The sequence below is a fragment of the Electrophorus electricus genome, chromosome 1 (assembly GCF_041902795.1).
Source record: "Electrophorus electricus isolate QZ-2024a chromosome 1, ASM4190279v1, whole genome shotgun sequence".
NCBI lineage: Eukaryota > Metazoa > Chordata > Actinopteri > Gymnotiformes > Gymnotidae > Electrophorus > Electrophorus electricus.
In genome coordinates this window covers 39,394,802-39,421,346 of record NC_137497.1, presented here as the reverse complement: position 1 = coordinate 39,421,346, position 26,545 = coordinate 39,394,802, and the positions used below count along the sequence as shown (strand labels likewise).

Here is a 26,545-nt window from a genome sequence, read left to right as displayed (position 1 = left end):
GATGCACGGCACGGATTGTACGGCGCCTTTTTTTTCTGAAGCTTATCTTGACGGTCTAGTTTTTAAAGTACGTGTTTTGAAACGTTTCAAGAGAACGCAGTCTTTGCCGTTGCACGGTTGATATGGTACTCGTGCCCCTGAGCCAATAGCGAGATGTCTATATAATTAAATGCCATATTCTGCACATGTGTATCCTACCATCTAAAGACATACGTAGGAGAAAGGATCTGCTTACCACTACATTCTGCATGAACGTGCACTTACTCGTGTTTATGATTGGCCATAGAGACGAGGATTTGACGCACAGAAAGATCTATACATCTGTAATGATTTCGTCTTCTCATTTTTTTTATGCACAGGACACGTCCCTATCGTATTTTTAAAGTATGTATCAAAAATGAACAAAAGGAAAATAACTAGCAACAATTCGACGCATCTTAGCTGGGCTTTTGTTGACTCGAACAATTATTTAATATAACATGTAAAAGAAATAACTGATTTTGCTTGATGAGTTGTGATTATGGACACTATTGAAAAACCAAACAAATTTCCTGTTTTGTTTAAACCTCAAGCGAAAATAGGCTTAGGTGTTTAGTGCTGCAACTACCCACTGCCCCCCCCCCCCCCCCCCCCCGCTCCAAAAAAAAACAAAACAAAAAAACAAAACAAAACACAACACTGTCTTCTACTACATCAAGTGTTGAATAAAGTAAGAGTTTTCCTGCTCTGGGATGGAGGGTGAGATAAGATTCAACTTCCAATAAAATCATAAGGCATTTCTTGCTAGGGGGAATGTGGACAGTTTTCATTACATTTTCCAGCAGTGACCGTAATGCCAAGCAAGAGAGCTAACGTTGGGTATTCCAGCCGCTGCCGCTCCAATCCGGCATGCAGTGCTTAGCAACAGGCAGGTGTGATGATGTGACCAGGTTTTCAAATAAAGCTTCGTGCATGTCACTGGTATGCAACTGGAAAGGGGGGGGCAGTCCAGAGACGTCAGCTTTCGGCATATAGCCTATCCACTTACATAACACATCAGTCCTGGTGACAAAAAAAATCCCACCGTTGTCACGTTGGGCTCTGTACAGTTCATTTTCTTCAGGAAATGTGGGAAAATTCAAGAATTCGTGTTATTTGTTGCATACATTCTAGGTTTATAGATTATGTAGTGCTTGAAAGTCAAAACAAAATGCCCGATTTGTACTAACATAAATCACTGTAACAAATGAACAGAACAAATAGTGTCTCAGAAATCGAATAACAAATAGTTGAAATTCCTGTGAACACAGTAGGTGGCGGTATAACCTAAATTATATAAAAGACAAGCACTCGTAGCAAAAACTGCACCCTTTTTTTCTCCTCCACGGTGAGGCATCTCTGCCTAGAGGTAGAGCGTCTCAACAATATCTATTTTTTTTATCTCCTGTTTCCGTTCCGATCCACTCCATTTTTAGTTCTCCACCAACAAGGACATTTACATTAAATCTTCCAAGGTTGATTCCTGGCGCTAAATTGTGAAAGGAAGGCATGTACGCAAACTTAAATGCTTCACTATTTACGCGGGAAATATAGTTCTTCAAGTTCTTTACCGTTTGAACTACAAACTTTCAGGATTGTTAGAAAAGCGCTTGAGATTTACGTACATATCTTCTGTTACCACTTTGCCAGTGATGTGACTTGAAAGGCAGATAAGTATACATCTTGATTTTGTCTTTGGACAGAAACAAAACTATGAATGTTAGATGCAGACGATAGTGTTCATTGCAACTCAAAAATAATAACGGTAGTTATTAGGTCAAACGTCAATCAGGTCAAACGTGAATTATTTTGTTCTGGTTAAAAAAAAATCGGATGCTTCTAACAGATACTATTTAGCCTGTTTAGTTGAGAGGAAGCACAAATGTGTTTTCTTACATGCGTCACAGTTTTTGCACCACGCGAACCACAAGATGCACATTGAGTTGCACGGCGATGAACGAAACTAAAATGAGGTCTATTGCGAGAGGCACTTGTCAAACAGGTTCTCAAAAAGGCATCCGACAATCCCGCCCCGCCACACACACACACACACACACACACACAGAGTCATAAGTCACAAGACTGCCCTAAAATAAATAATTTATCGGCAGGTTGGTGTTGAAACTTGATTTGACTGGACTCAAAATATAGTCGCGCATAATCAGCCTAAATGCTCGGAGCGCCAACCCGTTTAAAGTGCGGAAGGTTTCTGTCGCTAAAGGTGCGACGCATGCGGACCATCGAAAACGATTGTATTTGCTCATCTACATACGATTGCCTCCCACCTTTACAACACTAGATCGGGATTTCGTCGGCTACATACGTGAATTGCTTTCAAATGACCCAATTACTGGGCTAGCGTATTTAACATGACTTTGGGTGTCTAAACGCAAGAACGAGGTTCAACATGTTTACATGGTACAACGTTTGCAAATATGAGGCAACATTCGGGAAGTCCGATCACAGTGTTACTTTGCCATGAGAGGCAACAGCATGGACATGTTTTGGAGAATTGTTGCAGCGCTGAGCTTCGATTGTATAAAAGCTACTCCGTCGTCATCCCAGAGGTGAGTTGCCCGGTCTATAAATATCATTTTGGAAGGCTGTCATTTTGACAATGACATTTCTTCTTTAACCTGTGTTTCGTGCACAGTTCATTTTGGACGCATTTACAAATGACACGGAATTATATTTCATTGATTTTACATTAAACAGTTGCTATGGCAATAGCTCTCTTGAAATCTTCCCACTTACGAAACTGATTTCGATTTGTCACAGCAATCAAAAGCCCGTATCTTATTTTCCGTCCGAGAACGGTTTGAATACATAACTAGACAATATGATATATTTTGGTTATTGAAATATCAAACGTCTTATTGGCGCTCGAATGAATATGGGATTACTGTATTGCGCAACCTTTTCCCTCCTGAAACATTTCTTGATCAGCAGCATGCCTTAGGTAGGCTACACAAAGCACATCTCACAGGGATCTGACGAAATTCTTCCCACTCTGGTCATCTCCCACCTCGCTTGCTCAGGTCCTCTACCAAACTCGGCTCTAGCCAGGCGGCTAGCATGGACAGCAGCTCCCTAACCGGTAGCCTATCTCTGGGGTCTGACTTACCCCACTGCCAATGCTGTATTTCTTACGAGGCCCGTCTCAAGCGCCTCTCCTGCGGCCACCTGTACTGCGACCCCTGCACAGATCAGATCGTCAACCTGGCCTTTGAGGACATCGAAGGTCTGGCCGAGTACCCATGCCCCATGTGCAAGTCCCTCCGTCACCTTAGCGGTTTGGTACCTGCGCAGAGTTACCCGGTCATGATCCACGGCTCGCCTTTCGGAAGCCAAAAGCAACGACTGGTTGAGCAGAGAGGAGGCCAGTGGGACTGATGTTTCCTCTTTGATTTCCATTAGATGAAAATGCATAATGAACATGACACCTTTAATCAGGGTTCTGAATCCATTACCTGCCAGAAAGAAATACAAGCAGCTAGGCCCTTTAGTAAGTCATAGCATCCAAAGTTGATTATCTAACTGATCATCTTGCTTATCATTCTGTTGTTACACTCATGGAAAACGTGATATGGCATAAAGGACAAAAAAAAAATGTATGTAAAAAAATGTGTAGGAAACAGTGTTGCGTTTCCTATACATTACTACCTTATTGTGTTGCTTATTGTGAATGGAGCAACAACAGGTGTTTGAAGAATAGATTATTTAAGTTATATTCTGTTTTTCTGTTGCCTTTACATTTTCAGCATTCATTATTTTTGTACATTTTTGTATCCAGTGCAGTGGATTAAAAAACAATTGTGTTCAAGTAAAATTGAATTATGTGGATATGAAGTATGTTATGCTTCTTGTGAAGTAACTTTGTTGTAAATATTTATTTTCATAAGATATAAAATCTGTAGAACATTGACAAGCCCAGTGTGTTATATTTTTGCATGTATGAAATATCAGGGCATTTAGAGCTTAGGCACAAAAACAACATTTGTAGTAACTGAAGTTTAGATTTATTAATCTATATCAAGCCAATGTACACTGATACAAATCAGAGAGAGGATAAAAACAAAGAAGGGAAATGAGGTCCATTTCCAGTACCTCTGTGAACAAATAAACAGGCTGCTGGACGTGAAGACAGCACAATACGATGGCAATGCCTCATTCAGTCACGCACTGAAGGGTGACAGCGGAAGATCGATTAGCAAGGCCAAGGGTAGAGTTATTTCCTCGAGCGGAAGTGGCGCTTGTGTAAGCTTGGGTTCAGGCATCAACAGTGAAGTCTTCTGCTCAATCCGTAGGAGTCAGGAGCTTTCGACCCGCCGTTCAGCCATGGAAGAAAAACGACTGCCACCTACTTCAAGTGCACTTTTATACAACACTCTGACATCTGAAGGACTCTGCTTTATAAACTAGTATGTCACACATGTCAGCGGAATAATGTGAGCAAATGAGCATGTACCCTTAGTCATCACCAGTACCATTTCTTCTTAAACTCAAACAACACAACACAATCTGTTGATTAGTTATCATATTGCCATTAAATCTTAGAAAAACACAACCAGATTGGTAACCTGACATCATATGAAAAAGATGTTTGTTATTTTCTATGACTGATATTTCTCCATTTAAAAGGGTAGTGGGAGCCTTCGGGCCACTCGATGTCATCACTGTCCTGAGGAAACCTTGTGACCGTTTTTATTTAGATACAGACTATGAATGATAACACTCCCCACTGAGCAGTCAACTTTACCAGTGACATGAACATAAAAAAAACAACAGAAACATTTCTTTAAATATGTGAGTCCTAACAATGGACAGTCTACCATTATCCAGTTCTTATATACCTCATCAAATGATTTACTCTCACATTTGTACAAATTACACTATTTACCGTAAATGATACACTAACAAATAATACTTACATATCCACTGAAAAGGCAGAGGCAAGAAAGTTATAAATAATTTACATGATGCAAAATGTGTTTGTTCATTCTTATTATGGTAATCTATTTTCATTTGTTAATATTGGACATAAAATTGATAAGAACAATATATACAACTACAGTTGTGCCCCTGTCTAATAGACAACCTCCAAAGGCATAGATACTGTATTATAATAGGCAGTTTAACACCCAATGTCTCATGGGTCCCTTAAAAATGTCTCCTCCTAGTGGTGATGAGGGAAAGCTTTTTCAAATTGACAGTTGTAATAGACTATCACCATTTACATGCTTTAATTAGAGCACATTTTTATAGGATATCAGCAACTGCTTGATTTACCAAAATTCTTAAGCTACTCAAATCAAGTGCTTCTATTCCCATTCTAAAAAGAAATGACTAAATGAATATTTGGCATGACTTATGGTAGGGCCTAGACAAGTCATACAGCTGTCACATATATATATTATATATTATATTATATAATATTTATTTATTTATTTATTTATTCTGGCCATGTCTCCATTACGGTGAAACACATTTTGAAGAGGAGCTTAGAATATTTGAAAAATTATATGTCTACAGTTTCCTACAACACTACTATATACAGACAAGTAACTTTCAAGCATTTTTTAAAAAATAGTCAAGGAATGCTGTGCTTTTTTTTCCCCTCAATCACCTTCAATATCCTTGAATTGTAATGCATACCTTACATGAAAATACATCTTAAGGAAATCGGTACCTTAAAAAAACGCTGAGATGGGTGGCAAATAAGAAAGTGCTACATATTAAGCCTTGAACAGCTAGTAGGATAATTAGCAGGATAATAAGTAGATATATCATTAATGACTGGTCCAGGTTGGTCCGGCAGGTTTAACTGTTAATTGAGTCATGAGTGCACTGCATTTATTTCCTGCTTACTCGATCGTACCTAGAGGTCAGTGATGCTTGGCCCCCGTGGAGGTGCTGCTGCGGGGCAGTTTGGCACTTGGGGTGGTGGTGTAGCGATGACCGGCTTGCGTCTGAGGCGGCCGGCCGAACAGGAACGTGTGCTTGGTCCCGTCCCTCGAGGTGGAGCGCGGAGCCACGCAGGGGTGCCCCGAAAAGTGCCCAGGGTTCTCCTGTTGAGAGGTCCTGGGTGAGGAGGAGGAAGATGACGACGACGACGAAGACGAGGAGGAGGAGGACGAGGACGAGGAAGAGAAGAGGAAGGTCCCATTGTTGGCATTCCTGTTGAGGTTGGAGTCGAGGCGGCGAGGCTCCTGTTGCCGGCGCGAGGGAGGGTGCCCGCCGGAGGCCTCGGCCAGGCGTTCACGGAGACGTTCCACCTCCCAGGCCAGCTGATCCATGGGGTGGCGTGTGTTGGAAGACATTGGATATGTGAAAGCCTGCCAAAAAAAGTAAAAATCGTTTATCACCAAAGAATAGACAAGAAAAAATAATTACCTTTTATATGTGCACATAGTGTATGTTCTTCAACCAGCAGAAACCAAACCCTAAAAGAACATGCAGCGTAAAGGTATGCACCCACCTGCGCATGCAGCACCCCTCGCAGGTAGCAGGTCCTCCACACACAGACGCAGGGCCCCAGGAGTAGGGGCAGCAAGGTCTCGTGGGGGTCACGGGAGGCCGCTGCACCGGGGGAGGGTTCGGCCCGGTAGCAGGCCTTCACCAGGCGCTCCAAGGCGGGCAGGCTCTCGGAGGATGGTGCCCTGCGGTGACTCTTCCAGTAGGAGCCCGGGCCTCCGCTGCTCCGCCACGGCAGCAGGCTTGCGGGGCAGGAGAAGGCGCTGCGTGACAGCAGGAAGACGGAGCCTGGAGATCCGTCGCTGTGCTGAGAGAGGGAGAGAAAGAGAGGTACGAACAGAGGAAGCCAGAGAGGAAAAAAAAGACAGAGACAGACGGGGGGGGGGACACAGAAAAACAGAGAAAGTGGGAAAAAGAAGAAAGGTGCATAAAAAGTGAGTGAGAGATGCACAGAGAGTGAGAGAGATGGGGAGAAAGAGAGAAAGAGGAAGGGGGAGGGGTGAAAAAGAATGAGCTACAGCCCAAAGGGATTGAGAGGCAGCCTGGTGCACTCTGAATAAGGCAATGAGGTGTTATATTAAGGTTGAGAATTTAATTGGAAGAGGGAATTAAATTTGACACAGTTGTATTTTTTAAAAGCTGGCCTCATTTTAAAAGAATACCCTTGTGCTGTTGCTCAACTAGGACAGTGTAAAAAAGACAGGACAGCCTAAAAATGTAATTAGCATGCAATGACTCAACACAAGCAACTCAGTAATTAATTAAATTATCCTTTCATATTCTGTCTCCTTTTACCAGGTAAATCCCATTAAACCTCATCTGGCCATGCAGAATATTGAGAGATCCGAGTGACCCCGCCTCGCTCTGTGACCTCACCCACTCAGGTTCCGGGCTGGTGTTGAGGTTGCCGTTGAGGACGACCGGAGGGGACGCAGGCTGCCCCACAGGTTGGGTGAAGAGCGCACGTCTCTGGCTGCTGTATTGCAGGGTCCAGTCCCACACTGGAGGGTACGGGGTGTCCGTGGGCTCCTCGGCCGGAGCTCTGGCCAGCGCCTTCAGCCCGTTCACTGGGGTGTAGCTCGGGGGCAGGTGCTGAGGAGAAGGCCTTGGTTAAAGGAAAGATCTCGAATTTTACTGCATCACATTCTGCAACACACAGCTCACCTCTACACTGATGAACCAATGGGGGTGCATATTAATATCAATGAGAAAAAGCCTGCAATGTACAATAAAGTTCACCATGGTGACCTTATTATGAATTCATGAGCAACCTACTGAGATTTATATACAATCCAGGTACCAGGTATAATCAGAGAGATTAAGAGCACTTTCAAATATTTAATCAGCTTTTCGGGAGGCTTGGGATTCTAAGAATTCTGAGATGGTATCGGATGTATGTAACTTCTGCATATAAAAAACAAACTAGTGTAGTAGCACATTCCAGTCCATGTAACTCGTTAACAGTAGCTTGTAATTGATGTACAGTGAAATGCATATGTTCCCTACACTTTTCAAAAATGCTTCAGAAAATGAGCAAAAATGACCCTGTGAAAGTATATATACAGAGTGTGTGTGTGTGTGTGTATGTATGTATGTATGTATATATATATATATATATATATATATATATATATATATATATATATATATATGTGTGTGTATATATATATATATATATATATATATATATATATATATATATATGTGTGTATATTATATATATATATATATATATATATATATATATATTTTTAAAAGAGAGAGAGAGACAGATAGAGAGATACAGATCTATCTATAGATGGATAGATAGATAGAGTGTGTGTGTGTATATATGTGTGTGCATGCATGCATGCATGCATGTTGGTGCATGTCTATGCGTGTCTGTGTATGTGTGTGTCTGTGCGCGCGCGCGCGCGTGTGTATGTGTGCACGCGCATGTGTCTGTGCATGCGCGTCTGTGCGTGTGCGTGCGCACGCATGTTTCTGTGCGTGTGTGCATGTACCTGCGAGCGGCGACTCCGCTCTCTCTGGCAGTTGGCCAGGAAGGTGCTGTAGAGGGGCAGGAGCAGGCTGTCATGCAGGCCCAGCAGGTATTCCTCGCTCAGCTGGAAGCAGGCAGGGAACTGGGCCCACAGCTGCCACACGCAGTCCAGAAAGAGCAGGAAGATGGGTGCCTGCCATGGGAAACGCATCACACATATCATTCAGTAAACATTGATCATACACACAGCCAATAGATGCTTCAGTTTTGTTTTGTTTTTTTACAGCGAATTGGTATAACCTGTGCGGACTGATTATGTGCATGTACAAAAACATCCCTCTCCCCTCCATACACACATGGCCACGGACGAGTGTGCACATCCCCACACTCCCCAGCAACACAAACCCACCCCCACCTATATCCTCCAGTGCTTCACCTCCTCTTTGTCGCTATCTCTGTGGTAGTTGATCCGGCTGAGGAATCGGTGACCTGCTGTGACCCACTCCTTCTGCACCAGGCCCTGAAAGCCTGCCACTGTGCGACAGTGGGGGTCACACATCACCTGTACCAGGCTGGCCACCACACAGTTCCAGTCCCGGTCTTCTGGCTCTGCAGGGACAAAAACGTCTGTTATGGCACCGGAAAACTTGCAGGAAGTCCTGGTTTGAGTGGTTTGATTCCACATGAAAGGAGTTTACAGAATTCCTTGCCAATTCTTGTGTGCTTTGATGTTCTGCTAACACAACACAGCGCTTGCATAGTCAAGAAAGATCAATAAATAATTTGATTATATATCACTATGTACAGTTAGGCAGTAGTCAAACTCCAAAGGCAATAATCATCAGCTCCATTTAGCATGCAACAAGGCAGGTGGTAGACTCTGACTAGAAAGAGAAACCCAGCCAAACAGAAACATACCAAACACTCAAAATCATCCCTGTGTATTAACAAAACCATACATTCCTAATGCACTGCGCCCTCTAGTGGCAGTATTCACTTTTTTGCATTTGGAACCCATCTGGCAAACAGGCTTCCCCAGTGACTGATGAGAAAGTCATTTTGGCAGTTATTTACTGGGAGTCCAACTATGGAGAATAAAGAGTTCTACTGAAATCACTTTGAAGCACAGCAAGAGCAACTAGTTTAAAGCTTTTGAGTATTTTACTGAGAATTATAAGAGGACCTCATCAGAATTCAATGTCTATTACAGTCTAGGAAAATGGCACTTCTGTATGTCTTGCAAGATTTTCATGCATCTTTGACTAAATTTTTAAATGAAGACATCAGAACCCGACACATTTGCTTTTATGCCCACCTAAGGTCTGGAAAATGATTTTCACACGGACATCAGATTAAGAAATATGAGTCAAATCTGAGTAAACTTGTACTTTTTTGGAGCTGTTTACAAGCAGATGTAATGGGGGCCGCATCTTACGCTGTTAACCTTCTGGACAGATTATTTTTAGATAATTCTTTAGAATTCCTTAATATTCAACAGACGGTACCTTGCAGTACAATTGTCAGATGACCTCTTTTCAGCAAGCAGGCTACTTCTGCAGCTTTTCTAAGACAACACCTATGCACACAGACACAGACACAGACACACATACACACCCACCCACACAGACAAAGACACACACAAGAAAATGCTTTCTACTTTCTGATTTTTTTTCAAATTAATAATTCTAATAGTATTAGGCTCTTGCTTATTGTAAGTTGTTGTTTTGTTTTTTTTTCTTGAGGTGACCACAAGAGAAGAAAATTAAAAAGGAATTGTTTAAATGTTTATATTTGCTTCACAAAAGTGTCACAGAAAATTGCTGCCTTGAGTCATTTATTTTTTGGGCTCTCATTTAGCGCCGTGTGCTATTAAATACAAAATACACAAATGACTCAAAACAAAATTCCAACAAGTTGAAGAAGTTTTAAATATATACATACATACATAGCTACCTACATATATATAGTGAATTCAGCAGCTTGTTGCTGTGTAGGGATATATTAGACATACCTGGCATAGTCCAGCCAGTGGGTGCCCTCCAGAGAGGAAAGCCACTTGTCATCTGGTATGGACACAGATGATGAAATGTCTGCATGACAGAAGGAAAAGAAATTAACTCACATACAGAAGCAGCTGGGCTGGATTTCCCACATTCAGGGTTTATAAGATCAGGGTTTCTCACTCATGAACTTGGGAACGCACAGACATTTTTCCAGCCCCATTTCTATCCCATCTGGGATTGAGCAAAACGCAGACCACCTGGAGATCCCTCGGGAACAGATCGGTAAACAATGTGTTTGATGAAACAAAACAAAATGAACTAATTCATAAACAAAGAGGAGCCTAGGTAGTAGTGAGAAGTGACGTTAAGCCCTGCACGCCCCCGCTGGAAGTATATAGTGATGCCTTGCTAACACACACACTGCTGTGCGGAATTTTGTGGGCGAGTGTGAACTGAACCACTAGCATAATGTGAGATCTGATGACAAAAACAATTCCCTGTTCCAGTCACATAAAAACATTCTGCTCTCTAGTCGTGCCTTTGATAGAAGGGGTTAAATATACACCACCAGATTCCCAACGGTGTGGGTAACTGCTGCTCAAGAACTGTAACACAGCGAAGGTTACACATAGCCACAACTAATATTAATTAAGTTGTTGCCACTTGTCCCATGCATAATGACTTGACAAATTCTGCCTTCTTTACATTACTTTTCAAGTGAATGCATGATAAAACTCTCTGGAAGTTATGGTACATTATGACTCCCAACAGTCCTTAGAAAAATTTTTAAGCCACAAACTGATTCATTACTAATGTTTATAAACAATAGAAGAGAATAGAATAAAACATAATGTCTAGGTACAATGGCATTAATATGACTAAAATATTCATCATAAAATATTCACAGCTTCAGCATTACACCAGATCAAAGCAGCTCTTAGCACTGACCTCCAAGGCACAGGGCACGAAGTCGCACGTGTGCCAGCTGCACATCCACCAGTGAAGGCATCTCCTCGCCCAGGTCCACCACCACACACTCCGCATGGCCACCAAAGAGGATAAGCTCCAAGTTCCTATACAGGCCAGACCGTACAGACACTGCTAGAGACATTACATCAGCAATAATTCTCTTTTTAATATTCATTTGCCATATTACAAAAAACCCAAAATGAATGCTGCACATTTAACTATTATTATAAAGGTCAGTTGGGCTCATGATGCACATATGTCACGATCCAGGTACTGGAGAGCTGTGCAGAAGGCTACCAACCGGATGTCGTCCTTCTCATGGTAGATGTTGTTCTGGAAGCTGGCTGTCCGCAGTAGGTCACAGCCACAGCGATGTCGCCAGCACCAGCGCTGCAAGAGGAGAATGGCATTGAAGATGTTACCTTCATAAAACGCTGGATGCAGCCTTTGCGGTAAAGCCTCGCACCGCTCCCAGCTGTGCAGACGCAAAAACAGATGTGTTAGAGCGTTGAAACTCGCTGATGAGCAGCAGGGCATGGGGACTCACGGGAATGCGCCCCTCGCTGAAATGGGCAAACGTTCTCTTCAGCTCCATGTCAAGAACCTTCTGAGGAACCACGTTAAACCTGGACAGGCTGGACAACAAAGGCGCCAAAAATAAGTGTGGAATAAATAGAAATGTTCCAGATGCATTCCTGAAAACATAATACTGAGGCACGCAACAGGTGGGATAATCCCAGCTCCTCAGCAGATGAAATTGTGAAGTAAGGCGAGTGCGGATTATTAGTGCTGTGCTTGATTGTGTTTTCCAGGTGGTGATCTTGTCCTTCACACACTGGCTCAGTGGCATGTGTACCTGGTGGACATTTCAAAGCGATCGTTGACAGAGCTGACCCTCCAGCCTGTGGCCCCTGTCCTCTCCAGCTCCTGCTCCCAGTCTGCTGGGCTCTCAAACCAGGCCATGCTGGGGTCACGCTGCCGGTTGCTCAAGAACTGCTTCATTTCTACAGAACAATGAGACACCAAGAGATTGAGAGAGCCAGGAAAGACATCTGGCGGAGTCGTGAACTCGTTTTTGTTTGTTTGGTGATAAATATGGTGTATGGAGGTGGTAGTCCAAACCCACCAGTCTCTCTTCCTCACATTTCTTTATATTTCATTTGCTTAGTAAATGAGTTCAGTCAATACGAAGGAAGGTCATCACCAAAAGAAAGTCAGCACACAAACTTTAGTCACTCTTTCTGCTGGGTAGCACAAACCTCCTGTTCTAATTGTTCCTAAGGGAGACTGAATGCTCAGAGGCCTCCAAGCCTTTGGCCGGGGCGTTTTTTTTTTGTTTTTTTTCTTTTCTTTTTTTTTTACAACAAGGGAATTCAACCCCCCAATAAGCACGACTGTGCAAACAGCAGGGTTGTAAAATGACAAAACACTCTGGAGAATAATATGAGCATCAGGGTGGACTTTGGTCAAATACATGTCATACTGACTCACCGATACTTCCCAAAGCAGCGTTCTGGAAAGAGAGGATGGTTCCAGGTTTCAGTGGCTGGTATGTCTTGGCAATGGTGTGTGTGATCTGTGAAGGAATGAAACAGCCATTGCTTTACCAAGGAATATGAACCTCATAAATCTTTGTGTTATTCATATACATATGTAATTATATAAATATGGTAGTTATTCATATACACACACCTCCACAGCCTGGGTATCAGGAGTGAGTCTGTCAAACAGGAAACAGAGGATGCGCAGGTCTCTGCAGTACAGCACCAGTTTCTCTGGGGTGAACTTCAGCGAGGAGTTGGCAGTCACCAGTTTGGTTCGCGATGGTCCCACTGTTACAGAGAACACCTGGCAATGTTAACACAGCCAGCAGCCAAAAATTCCACCCACCCAAAGCTCTCTAAATCTGAGGGCCTTACCAGCAACAACCTTCTCAATGGAGGCCAGAGCAACATCATGGTCTCCCAGCAGCACTGGATCAGCATTGTCCTAAATCGAAAGGGAAGAGGAACCCAATGAGGCCCTGGGGGCCATGACCATGCAAAGCAGACATCAGAATACCATCTGAGCCAGACAATGCACCATACATGTGAGGTTAGACTGACAGAGATGACAACGAAAGATGATAGCGGCTATCTGGAAGCCGTAAGCTCTTTGATAGGTCAGTGATTTGGCTCTGTCTGGATGATAACCGACAGAGCTAACAGAGGCCATTAAGCACATTGGTTGCACTGAATGGTGTGACTATACTAAGTGGCCGGCTTTTGCCTTAATTTGAATGTTAGCCACAGCAACGTGTCTAGGTGATGTATTCCTTCACAGGCGGTCAGTCACATGGATTTGTGATAGCTACTCACATCTGGTTTGGTGGCGTCCTGTGGCACGAAGGCCACTCTGAAGTGGGTGCAGAACAGAGTGCCCGACAGCCAGCCACCTCCTTCTTTAGGGGAGAGCTTCTTCCTCACCAAAATGGCTCTCTGAAGCACACACTCCCCTGAAGATGCACACCAAGCAACAAGCAGTTGATTTGACAACAGATTAAATAAAACACAAAAAATGCTTCAGAAAAACCTTTAGTGGCATATTGGAATTCTTAGTCATGCATTAGACCAAATGGTGCCTAAACCCAAATAAACGCAAACATCCCGTAGTGGAAGTGGTTTTGTGAGCCATGTCTACATCTTTAACCAAATAAAACAAATGTTTCAGAATTAAAATAAAGCAGAATTAAACCCCTGAGACATTGGATAAATGGAAACAAGGTGTTTATTTGAAAGCTAATTATGTAAAACATTTCCAATAGGTGAAAAACTTCTATTTTGGTTGTAAACTTTGTAAATGTTATGTTAGCTTGATGTTCAAACTTTACAGACTGGAGGGAAAAATACATTCTGTGTCCTTCACTATCTACTTTTACGCACGGAGTGCTGGGGTTTACTCAGTGAGCCAAGGCCTTAAACGAACTGTTCAGCTGCAGAGTTCCTGTGCAGTGTTTCCTGCAGGTGTTGATCAGCAGACCCCCGGTTTACAGCTCATGTCTTTCATCTCTAGCTCCTGGGAGAAAGCTGAGGCGCTCTCAGCCCCTCTGCAATTATAGTGTGTGGAACGATGTCACCATGCACGTACACAGCCTGAGTGAACAGGGCTGGAGGCCTTGCTCACATAAAGGAGGGTTCATTCCCTTGAGCTGTTCATAGTTTCCAGGGTTGTGACTGTAAATTACCATGCTACTTAAAAACCAAAACATGACCAACAATAAACAATCATTAGCAGGAACACAGATAATCATGAGCACTGTGCCATTTTTGTGTTAAGTATTGGTTTAATCATGTTCCTTGTAGGGTTGTAACAATATTACAATGTTACTAAAAGGTTTTAAAACTGCTCTGTCTACTCAGTGTATGTCCACATGATGAAACCAAACAGCCAATAAAAACGTTTACTAAAATATTCAATTTATATACATTGCAGCTCCATGAAATGAAAAGACATCTTTTTGCCCTATACTGTGCACCTTACCAGATCAATCCTATCAGTGTGCATCACAGTACCATCTGAAATATAGCCAAATATTGAACTGTTGTATTATAACAAAGATTATGGTTTACATCCATAATACCTTGTATATCTGCAAATCAATATGCGTTCTTCTATTTCAAACAGACCACAATTTAGAAGGAACAGGCCACAGTTCAAGTCACATATATTATTTATTGTATATGACATTAAACAAGCAAAAGAATGATTGTCATCAGGAAAAGGATAGGCAGTGTCTGTTCATGGGTGTGTCGTGCTGAACAACATAGAACAGATTAGACAAAAAAGCCTGTAAAACTGAATGCACTTTAAGAGCCACAGTATGTCTACTGTCACGGACCCATATATCACCCCCTGCCACAGTGTAGCCTGGACTATATCCATTACAGCCTTCAAACCTCCCACACTGCACTAGTGTGGTGCGATAGGGGATAGGGACACATCTACTACAAACTGGTAGGAGTGTGTGACACAATTACTAGACAGGAGCCCCAGAGAGTCAACAGTCAAAGCCAACATATATGCAGTATACACTACAAGCAACTATGCATTATACTAAATAGAGAACGCCTGCATGACTATATAGTGGCAATATATTGTATTTGTACAATATACTGGACATGGACGCCATGCAAAGCAACAGTCAGTCATATAGAAAACAGACAATGCAACAAGTGTGTGCAGCTGTGCAAACAATGGAGAAGAATGGCCATGTAAAAAATACTAACGCTTAGCACACAGTGAGAAATAAAAGCAGCGTAAACAAACATGCACAGTGGTGTAGCAGCACATTGCTCAGAATCAGAGCACAACAACATGTGCTGTACAACTTGGCAATATGGGAAAAATGGATGCACAATACATTGCCTGGTCATTTCTATCACAATATTGGCAAGTGTAATACTGATCTCACACAAAGATGCAAAGTGCCAATGAGTCCTTTAGCAATGCAGATTTTTTTTTTTGTGGGTGTGTGTTGGGAGCAGCCAGACCATTCTCAGACATTCCTGGTGAGTGTTGATTGGTGGTTATAATGAATCATGGCATTCACATGGTGCAACAATTATTCATGATTGTGGTCAAGATAACTTTGGCTAAACTTCAACCACATCAGAATGGCTAACCACTGCATTTTTTAATATATTGCTATTCTTACCACATTTGTATATACATGGCAATGAAATAGCAATATGGTATTCTGTAAATGTGGTGCAACCATAGGGGCAAATACGAAAGTTTCATTAAGTTTTCTTAGAACACAAATTGCAGATGCAAAAGAGAGAAATGTGGGAACAATCAGATTTGTCCAAACATGAAAATCTGCTTTGTGGATGGAAAGATTCATGCAAAAAGCAAAGAAAATGTCCAAAGGCTTTATTGGTTATATTGTGATCATTGGGTCATAAGATGGAGCAGTACAAGAGACTGTAATGCTGTTTGTGCAAGAAAAACCCAGTAATGAAAGGGATCCAAGCACAACAGTGTCATCTAGACAGAGCCACTACTACACTTCTCAAGAAAGATACCCATCAACATCCTGTAAGTCACACACACTGAATGCGTCTGGTTAGCCTGATTGTGCTTATGGTCTTTCCTCCAAACTGTGCTTCTTAAAGGAACATTTCACATTTCATACTTTCTATAATCAAGTCATGATTGAAGGAAATGATCTTTAACTATGATATGGTAAAAAAATTATGCTCCCCTTTTCTGATGAAGCAAAATTTGTCAACAGCTCATTGATGAGCTTAAAAAAGATTTCTTGATGTTTCATATCAAAACCAGGAAGCAGGAGCTCTCACTCTTAGCAAACATGCTATGGTTTAAAAAAAAAAAAAAAAAGATTTGCTGAGTGCATCACTGACATACCTTTGAGGCAAAAAAAAAAAGAAAATCTGGTGGAATTTTCCTTCAGTTTATGCCTCTCAAGAGCGCAGGTAAGCTCAGATATTGCTCGAGCATGACTGGGACATGACTCACAGTGAAACACTGCTACAGTACTGAATCAAGCCAGTAACACTGCAGGAATAAAGCATCAAAGACTTTCTTTACGCCAATCAATTAAACACTTCGCTGCCAATTGGCATGTACTCTTTTGGGCTCTCAGTCAGTCCATAATCTCTCCATTTCAAGGCTACCCAGCCAACAAGTAACATGGGGGCCCTGGATGCCAGTGAAAGTTCAACACAGTAAGCTTCCTGAACACTTAATCGCCATGGCTAATCAGCCTTCATAGCAGACAGAGTGTTTAGTCCTGCTTGCTCTGACCCATAAACATGCCCACTGTGTGACAATGCTTTAGGGAAACCTACCCTCCGTTCATCACTGTAGTCTTATCTTAGGAGCAGAACTGGTTGGCTTGTCTGGTAGTACTCCATTATTGTTTAACAGGGTAACCTGAAAACAATTCAGGCTTTGCTGTAGTGAACCCCACATTAGGCATATTTTCATTTATTTTTGTTCACAATTGCTCTCCTCTTGGCTCAGCAAATTGGGTAGCGTGCTCGTTTCAAGCCTTGGCGGAGGGAGCTCTACCCAGCTCTTCTGTAGCAGGCTTGTTCACCAGAGCCTCATGTGTAAGATGAGGAGAAAGCAAGTGCAGCTCTGAGCAGCCTGGGACACTTCAACAATTGTTGGTTTCAGTATAGCGATCTGAAGATTTAGTCAGAAAATCAAACCGCAAAATGCTTAAAAGGACGAATATAAGCAGCAAAGGCAAAAATCTGCTCTCACCCTCGCTTGTGAAATGCAGCTGTAACATGCAGAGGAAAAGTTAAACAAGCTCTTATCCCCAGACAACAAAGCAAATAAGAAAGCTAGTGGCAATGATATGACAGCAAAAAGCTTGCTGACAGATCAGGAAACTGAACACTAAGCAGGAATCGTAGGGTCTGTGGAGGTTCTTCTGTTCTGTTTATCATCTCTGATTAAGTATTAAGTAGTGATAAATCCACCTGTCCAATGCTGTCAGAGTTCCACAGTGGCGACTAACCCCCAGTGGCTGATTGGGTTTCCACTCTTCTGTGATATCAGAGATGGGCCTCACATGCTACTGTAGCTATTGTGTGTGTGTGTGAGTGTGTGTGTGAGTGAGTGTGTGTGTGAGTGTGTGTGTGTGTGAGAGAGAGAGAGAGAGAGAGAGAGAGAGAGAGAGAGAGAGAGAGAGAGAGAGAGCGAGAGCGAGAGAGAGAGAGAGAGAGAGCGAGAGAGAGAGAGAGAGAGAGAGAGAGAGCGAGAGAGAGCGAGAGAGAGAAACAGAGAATCAGTGACATGACAAATGACATGTGCATGCTTGGGTTTCTAGAGCTCAGGTGAAGCCCATTTACATGCATCCCAGCCTCAGATGTAATATCAAAGTCTTTGTGCTCACTCAGGATGGTGTAAACGGTCATGGTTTCATTTTGCTGGATTCAACACACAGCCTTGGTACTGGGAGAACGTCACTGAAAGTGGACGAAGGGGAGACCAAAGCCAGATCAGCCCAGAGGAAGGCCAGCACGAACTTCTCAATCACAATTGATAAAGAATGACTGGTGGCTGGCTGGGAGTGTGTGTTGGGGTGTATTCTGTAGGATTGTTTTTATTGTGTGGCTGTGTGTTACAGTGGCTCACATGGGACTGGAGGGGTTGAGCCGTTCACAACTGAAAGCCAAATGGCAGCAGGAAATACGCAACACCTCCCACCGAGGTGCCGACAATAACTCTTGATATGAAACGTTAAAGGTTAGCTTGGCAGGTTCACCTTTGTGGCCTGACAAATATTCCCTAGTAAAGTTCCTGGTCTGCAGTGGTGCTGTCCTGGAGACTATGTGCAGAATGGGGGAGGGGCGTGGGGGCAGGGCCTTGCAAAGCACACTGAGCAATTGTTCTCAGGCCATATTCCCATTCAGAGCTCTGCAGTTCAGGCTCCTGCAGCAGAGGCAAGCTGACAGGGCTGGGTGTAAATCACCTCCATGCCACAGTCCACCTGGGGAGTGAAATCTAACACTGTGAGGGAGAAGCTAGCACACAGGAGTGCTGAACTGGCAAATTTGGCCTGCTCTTGACTATGGTGGTATATGGTGGCATTTTTGGGAAAGTCTGACACAACTGTTATTTTGAGTTATGTTTTATTACTGACAAACTGTTTCTGATTTCTAAAATGGCACTGTGCAATTACTTAATTATTGATCAAAAACTGAAAAATATGGAATTTACTCATCATCACTATTGCTCTATGGAGGATTTGTTACACGTTCTGTGGGAGTTTCCCAAGAGGTTAATCCACAGGTGGCAGTATGAATCTGTCCCACAGAAGATGCCACAGCTTCAGTCCTTCACTTAGGAGTGGTGTGTCCATTAGGGTCTTACCTGGTAAACAGCATAATCCAAACATGTCTCTCCCTCTGGTGTGAAGAGCACTCTGGTTCATTATCCTTTCCTGCAGAGGCAGCAGAGGCAGAGGTCAGCCAAGGATATGTACAGCATCTCAAAACATGCATGTTAAGATACTTGTTAAATTCTTCCCAAGAACACTGAAGTCATGTACTGTGATATGCCCACAAGGTCTTCTGCTCAGCGTAAACAGACTTTTACTAAAACAGTGTTTGCTCAATTTACTTCAAGTTTCCAGAGCACTTCCACTGGGTTTATGTCTAATGTGGTCCAGCCAACACTCCGCCTACTTTTTTTTATTTCATGTTTTTGGCAGGTTGACCCAGGCTTAGAAATCCGCAGAAACTGAACCTGGCAAGCTGATTGAAACTGTGGCTCTACTTAGGGGTAAATCCCAGCAGGCCCCTCCCTTCCTCGATGGCTTTTAATGGCATGAAAACAGTGAGGGACAGTAGCACTAGCCTATCTTCACACAGCCTGCATTTCAACTGGCAAGGCTAAGAAGGGGCCCAGCAGGGGGGCAGGTTTCCCCAGAGACCTTGCAGGCCTAACGCTGTTCGAGAAAGTGGCGGTGTTTAGGTTTCCACGCGCTACCTCTGCATGCTGAGAATTAGAAGAATGAGCTTCACACAGTGTGAAGGTGACAGATCAACCATTTGTCCTGCTTGGGACTGTGCAAGGTATTCTTCTGAAAATTTTATTCACAACTTAGACACACCAAATTTACATCTGTAGGAGAGAGTTTTCTGACAAAACACACGTCAAAGGTCATCAATTACCTCTCGTTTGGACATGCAGTCTGCTTGCTCACAAAAGTCAAATATCCTAATTAGGAAGCAGTCATTGGTTTAAGTTTGGCATTCTGGTTTTAAAGCCAGCTGCTGCAGTCCTACCAGATGAAAAGAGTTAGAGTTTTTTTCCATGTAGGACTAAAGCAGTGTCAGTATTTTTAGATAAAAGGACAAAGAAGTCACAGAGAGGGCTCACTCCCAGAAACGTAGTGACTTGCTCAAGATTTTCAGAAGCTTTGTGTTCTGGGGTTTTTGCCATTTCCAGATTTAGGTTAAAAGTGATTTTGTGGACACAGCACAAGCAAAAGTCTGTTCAAGCCCAAGTTATATCATCGATTGGGGTTTCTCTTTTCAAAATGTCTAGGTCTAGTTGTGTCAAGAAAAGTTATGCTATTAGTGAGACCTTTTAAGTACAGATCTTGAGAAAATCATTCTTTTCAGAAAAAAGTTGAACATCCAAGCTTAGAGAATTTCCAACAATCTGATACAACGATACTCGGTGATAATTTGAGGACTGTGCTATACTCCATAGACCACACCTCTAATGGCACTTGGTCAGAATGTGTGAATTCCATCATACCGTAGTGTAGGTAATGGCAAAATTAACATGGGAGGCCGCCATCATTCCTAGCTCTTCCAGTTGCTCATGGTTTCCCCTTCTGCAGCCAGAGAATGCAGGCCATCCACCTCAAGGCACATACCTCCAACTGTTTCCTCTTGCCGGGCTGCCACGCCAAAACAGGCTAAGCTCACAGCAGCAGCAGGCATGACTGGGAGCTCGGCAGGGCACTGCACAAAGCTTGCCCAATCATTTTACTTGCCTCAGCTAAAATTTACAATGCATTTCTGTGTTTTAGGCATCAATTTTTAACTAAATGAGCCAATAGGAGCCGTGCAGAGCACCGTTTTAAAGGGTATACACCCTCACTCAACAGTGCTTTGTTGTTCAGTTTATGGGATTTTCTCAATGGCAGTGCAATGATTTATGGAAATGTGAAGAACAGCGATGAGGTGTGTCAAAATGTAGACCTAGTCTGGAAAACATCCTCTCTTAAAGGATTTACATAAGATTCCGGTCTTTAAAGCTCACCACAGTAAAATATGAGCATAAGTGTTTCATTTCATCAATATTAAGTGAATCAACAATAGTTGAGGTGCAGCTCAGTCTCTTTCAGCTTTTAGAAGCAACTCAGCAACCCTGGTGCGAGTCTACGTTTTTCGAAATGTTCAAAAGAAGCAACGAGCAGGCAGTGATTCAATCAAAGCTTGGTTCCAGGATGAGAATGCAAAGTGACCAGAATGAACCCACTACAAAGAGTACGCTAGACTTTGATCGCTGCACAGAGCTCTATTGTTTCTGCCTAGTCAATTGGATGGGGAAAATCCAACTTTGTTGTGCTGATAGCTTCCACCAAGTTATGTCTGTCACATAGTTCAGTAGTATTAAAATAGGTCATGTGATTTTCTGGAAGGCAGTTAAAAGTAATAGTCATTAACCCGAAAAGGGGGGGAAAAAAGTTTATATCATCAGTTTACCAACAACAATGAAAAAACATTAGGTACTGGATCAAACTGAGCTGTAGCATCATATAATGGAACCTGTACGCTCTCTCTCTCCCTCTCTCTCTCACACACACACACTTCATTGAAATGCATGCCTTTGCCAGTTTAGATTTTACAAAGCTGGAATATGTGGCTTTATTTTGCCTGCTTTACATAGTCAGGTGACAGAGGGGCATCTAGGCTAATAAAATTCACAGTAACAGAAGAACTCTAGTGGGCAAATTAGAAGGTAAAGTGTCACACTTCTGATTGAATACACAAGTACACTGGAATATGAATATACACTGTGTGCACAATTATTAGGCAAGAGAGCATTTTAATTATATCATCATTTTTATGCATATTTTCCAACTCCAAGCTGTACAAACTTGAATGCTTATCAGGTGATGTTTATTCATGTACTGAGGGAGGGTGTGGCCTAAGGAGATCAACACCCTATATCAAGGTGTGCTTAATTATTAGGCAGCTTCTCTTCCTCAGGTAAAATGGGCCAAAAGAGAGATTTAACTGACAATGAGAAGTCAAAAATTGTAAAAAGTCTGTTAGAGAGATGCAACACTCTTAAAACTGCTAAGATATTGGGGCGTGATCACAGAACCATCAAACATTTTGTTGAAAATGGTCAACAGGGTCAAGAAAAAAAAAAGACGCAAATTAACTGCCAAAGATTTGAGAAGAATCAAACTTGAAGTGACCAGGAATTCATTATTCTCTAGTGCTGTCATATTGCAGGACTGCAACCTACCTGGAGTGCTCAGAAGTATAAGGTGTTCAGTATGCAGAGACATGGCCAAGGTAAGGAAGTCTGAAACCCAACCACCACTGAACAAGACATATAAGGTGAAACTTCAAGACTGAGCCAAGAAATATCTGAAGACAGATTTATAAAAGGTTTTATAGACTGATGCGACAAGAGTGAGTCTTGACGAATCAGATGGATGGGCCGGTGGCTGAATCGGTAACGGGCACAGATCTCCACTTCGACTCAGGCACCAGCAAGGTAGAGGTGGGGTACTACTATGGGCTGGTATTATTAAAGATGAGTTAGTTGGACCTTTTCAGGTTGAAGATGGACTCAAAATCAACTGCCAAACCTACTGCCAGTTTTAGAAGACACTTTCTCCAGGCAGTGGTACAGGAAAAAGTCTGCATCTTTCAAGACGACCATGATTTTTATGCAGGACAATGCTCCATCACATGTACTGAAGTACTCCACTGCGTGGCTAGCCAGAAAAAGCCTTAAAGATGATAATGAAATAATGACATGGCCCCCTTCCTCACCTGACCTAAACCCTATTGAGAACTTGTAGGCCCTTATTAAACAGGAAATTTACGGTGAAGGAAAACAGTACAGCTCGCTGAACAGTGGCTGGGAGGCTATGGTTGCAGCTGCACAAAATTTGAACATCAACAGAGTAAGAAATTGACAGACTCCATGAATGGAAATCTTATGACTTATTGAAAAGAATGGTGTGTGGGTGTGTTATATATATATATATATGAAATGTTTATTTGTAGATTTTGAGTTGCTTGTTTATTATTCTCACTTTAACAGATGAAAATAAACAAGTGAGATGGGAAAAACTTCAATTTTTGATTTAGTTGCATAATACTTCTACACATTAATAGTTGCCCAATAATTATGCACATATAGATATTCTCCTAAGAAAGCCAAAATTTCACTGTTACTTTCTTAAACACTCAGGTTCGAGGTTTATTAACATTTTGGATTGACCAAGAGCCCTGTAGTTGTTCAATAATAAAATGAATCCTCAAAAAACAACTTGACTAATAATTGTGCATTATGGATCAATCCTGAAGTAGTTATAGACAAATGGGAGGAAGAATTGTAAATGTGTTTAGCAATCTTAAACCAAAGCTAGCAGAGAGAACAAACTGTCTGTGTATGCAGATCGGTAGGTTCCTGCTCCTGCGTCATCTGAGGAAGGTTCACTCCACTCAGAGGGTTTTGGGCTGAGAGGGAGAGGGTGTGGGTGTGTGTCTCGCTCATATTTATACCAGTCGGGCCCTTTTTCCATCGAGGTTGATCTCAACCACATGGAAACAATCTGGGCCATAGTTTGGTATTGGGTCTGAAGAGGCAGAAGCGTGCACTGGGTGTCTGTCTAACCGCTTCCACGTGGAACACAGGACAAAGAAAGACAGACAGCCACACTTTAATGTCTCAGTGAGTAACCACTGAAATATAAGGAGCATGGCCATCCAATTACTAAGCATGATTTTACTAAAGCAACAGTATTGATTATGGACCACTACATTCTGAAAAACAAGCCCCTTGTGGTTAGTCTTGTGATTGTTGCTACAGAATTAGCCCTCCCCCCGCTTACTTCAGTGGTATTAAAACGCTGACATTGCAATACCCTCAGGTACTCCTCACTTGGGGTTTCAGTGGATACGGCACTGAAACCACACAAATTAAATGTGCAAATGTGTACAGAATAACACTCGTTCTACAGGTAGAGTAGAACTACCTGTTTAGATCTGGTAAAGGGATCTAAAGGTCTGGGAGGCATATGAAATAAAAGAATTCGGTGAAACTTTTAATTTCATTATGTATAACTTCATGGCAAAGTCTGGGATATGCATGGGCAAATTAACAAATGTTCAAACCAAACAAAAGCTCAAGTGAATCCCCTACTTAAAACTGAATGCACATACAGATTTAGGTTTGCGGAGTTCATTTTCTTTTTTAAATACAGCGTATAAGTATTTATAGCAGTGGAAGAATCGTCACATAGTGTGTTCCTCCTTGCCTGCAGTTGCCACGGAAACAACCAGATGTGGAGGCCATTATAGCCACTGTGCACGTGAGTGGGGCCAGAGGGTGTGCTTAAACCCTGCGGCAGCTTAACATAAGCAGGGAGAGGGAAGACAATCAGGAGCAAAACAGGCTCCAGCAAGACGAGAAATGAAAAACGAGCTACTGGGACACACTTACAGTCTAGGAAGATTCCAATAACACACATCATTGCCCAGGACCAATAGTTGATTTTTCTTTGTCCACAGCACAAGATACTAATGCCAACAAAAAATATAAATATGCATGCATGCACATGCAAGCACGCACACACACATACATGCACGCAAAATCAGTGATGAAGCTAAAATTCTCTTAGCTTCCCTATTTTTTCTTAAAAGTTCAGTTATATATTTGTAGATCTTAGGTGAAGGAACCATGAGCAAGAACTCTCGATGGCTTCCCCTCAGTTTAATTCCAGTGCAGCTATGTTTACAGGTCACTGACCTCTACATACAGTGCTGAGTTAATGATAGTGTATGCACACGAAACATGGGGTAGATGAAATCGAATTACTACTGTGCCACACTAAACCAGGCTGCAATAAAATAAACCTATAAAAGCTGATATGTAAAAAAATAACATTTCAAAAACATTGTGCTATTGCACTGCATGTAGCCAGTAATCTAAGAATTTCTTCTATATCACTAAAAAGCAGAGCAAGGCAAGCCTGGTTTAAGAATATGAAAGTACGTCCTGAAGACCCAGGTTATTAATGAATAACCCAATAGACTGCGTGCCGACCTCTGTAGTATGACGCTCCAAAATGATGTAATGTGTAAGTCATTGCACTTAGGACTATGCGGGTTGCAATACAATTTTTAGTTTTGAGGGCGCCAATAGACCATAAGTCACGTAAATATCACGCACCCACATGTACTGTCATGATGGAAGTCGTGTCACAGAAACAGAAGCATAAAGACAGCAAGTTGTTCTGCAGTGCCTATATTTGGCCAAATGCAGTTTGGGCGGGCGAGCGGACAGCGGAGATTGAAAACAGTGCTTAAACTCATACTATAAGCGCATAATAACAACGTCGAGACCCCATCGTCAACTTAATCATTAACTGGCGAACCATTATGGGTTGTAATTTCAGTTTATTCTTTAATATTGCGTTTTTGAATTAAATTTCAGTTTAATAATTTAAGTCCTAAATCGGGAGGGAGGGAGGGACAGCGAAAGAGAAGGAGTGTTAGTCGTCAGGACCGCTGAAGCTTTGCAAAAGTGATAGTGAATAAAGCATCACAAGTCCCATGCCTGTGAAAGTGAGTCATTAAATAAGCTAATTAAACATCATGCTCTAATATTTGGGAGGTCTTTCCCAAATTTCGTTAAAAAGACACAGCTATTCTTCCCGTTTACTGTGGGCTTTTTTTTTTCCCGACATAAAAACGCCGTATAGTTCTTAGGCTCACCAGAATTGTGTAGCTTACCTTTAGGTCTGGCATTTGTTTTACTTTAAATGTTGTCTTAGATCCCGTCAACATCTTGACCAGAAATAAATAGCTATCGGTTTTCAGTTATAAACCATCAAATCTGCAACACGGTAACTTTCACTGAAAAGAGTTCCAATACGAGTTGCTACTCCGCCCCATCTCTCGAAAAATAGACGGTAAAGGTAAAGTCGGTTTAAAGGTATAACGGCCGCCTCACCGCCGCGGGGAACAGATGGCCCTTCTACAGCTAAGCAAAGAGGGCTGGTTGTGTTCAGTGGTGTTCAAGAACCCCTTCATGTTGCCTCTGAAAAACAGTTTCACTTCAGTGCTTATATTCGCTAAAGGAATGCGCGTCACTAGAGACATACAATATGAACTGACCATCCGATTAAAAAAAAAAAAAAAAGGCTTTTTATTCGCTTACGCCTTCGCCATAGTGAAATGATACTGGTGCACTAAAACAGTAACAAAAAAAGGACTTGGGCGGCCAAGTCTCTTAAAGGGCCAGCACACATTGCAAGCAAAAAAGGCTTTTTCATACCAAATAGTAAAACGGAGGCCCAATGGCTGAAGTGCAAAGT

The 26,545-nt window shown here is 42.3% G+C and overlaps 2 protein-coding genes across 3 annotated transcripts; one reads left to right on the top strand and one right to left on the bottom strand.

Moving 5' to 3' along the window:
* The first annotated feature begins 1,413 nt into the window (after positions 1–1,413).
* LOC145658975 (uncharacterized) lies at positions 1,414–3,900 on the top strand. Its single transcript, XM_081719197.1, has 2 exons — positions 1,414–2,585; positions 3,057–3,900. Exons 1-2 carry the CDS (start codon positions 2,497–2,499, stop codon positions 3,409–3,411), a joined length of 444 nt encoding a protein of 147 aa, XP_081575323.1. The 5' UTR covers positions 1,414–2,496; the 3' UTR covers positions 3,412–3,900.
* On the bottom strand, positions 3,773–26,372 carry mtmr11 (myotubularin related protein 11). Of its 2 annotated transcripts, none has more exons than XM_027013618.3 (17): positions 25,962–26,372; positions 19,333–19,402; positions 13,803–13,939; positions 13,365–13,434; positions 13,138–13,277; positions 12,937–13,021; positions 12,302–12,449; positions 11,993–12,080; positions 11,747–11,835; positions 11,425–11,549; positions 10,485–10,563; positions 9,979–10,049; positions 8,910–9,082; positions 8,496–8,666; positions 7,369–7,584; positions 6,497–6,799; positions 3,773–6,353 (listed from the first exon to the last, which is right to left on the bottom strand). In XM_027013618.3, the coding sequence occupies exons 1-17, from the start codon at positions 26,013–26,015 to the stop codon at positions 5,904–5,906; spliced, it is 2,469 nt and encodes an 822-aa protein (XP_026869419.2). In that variant the 5' UTR covers positions 26,016–26,372; the 3' UTR covers positions 3,773–5,903. The 2 variants fall into 2 exon arrangements, with proteins under 2 accessions (XP_026869419.2, XP_081575316.1); XM_081719190.1 differs by having other exon boundaries at positions 26,182–26,372.
* Between the last annotated feature and the right edge of the window lie 173 nt (positions 26,373–26,545).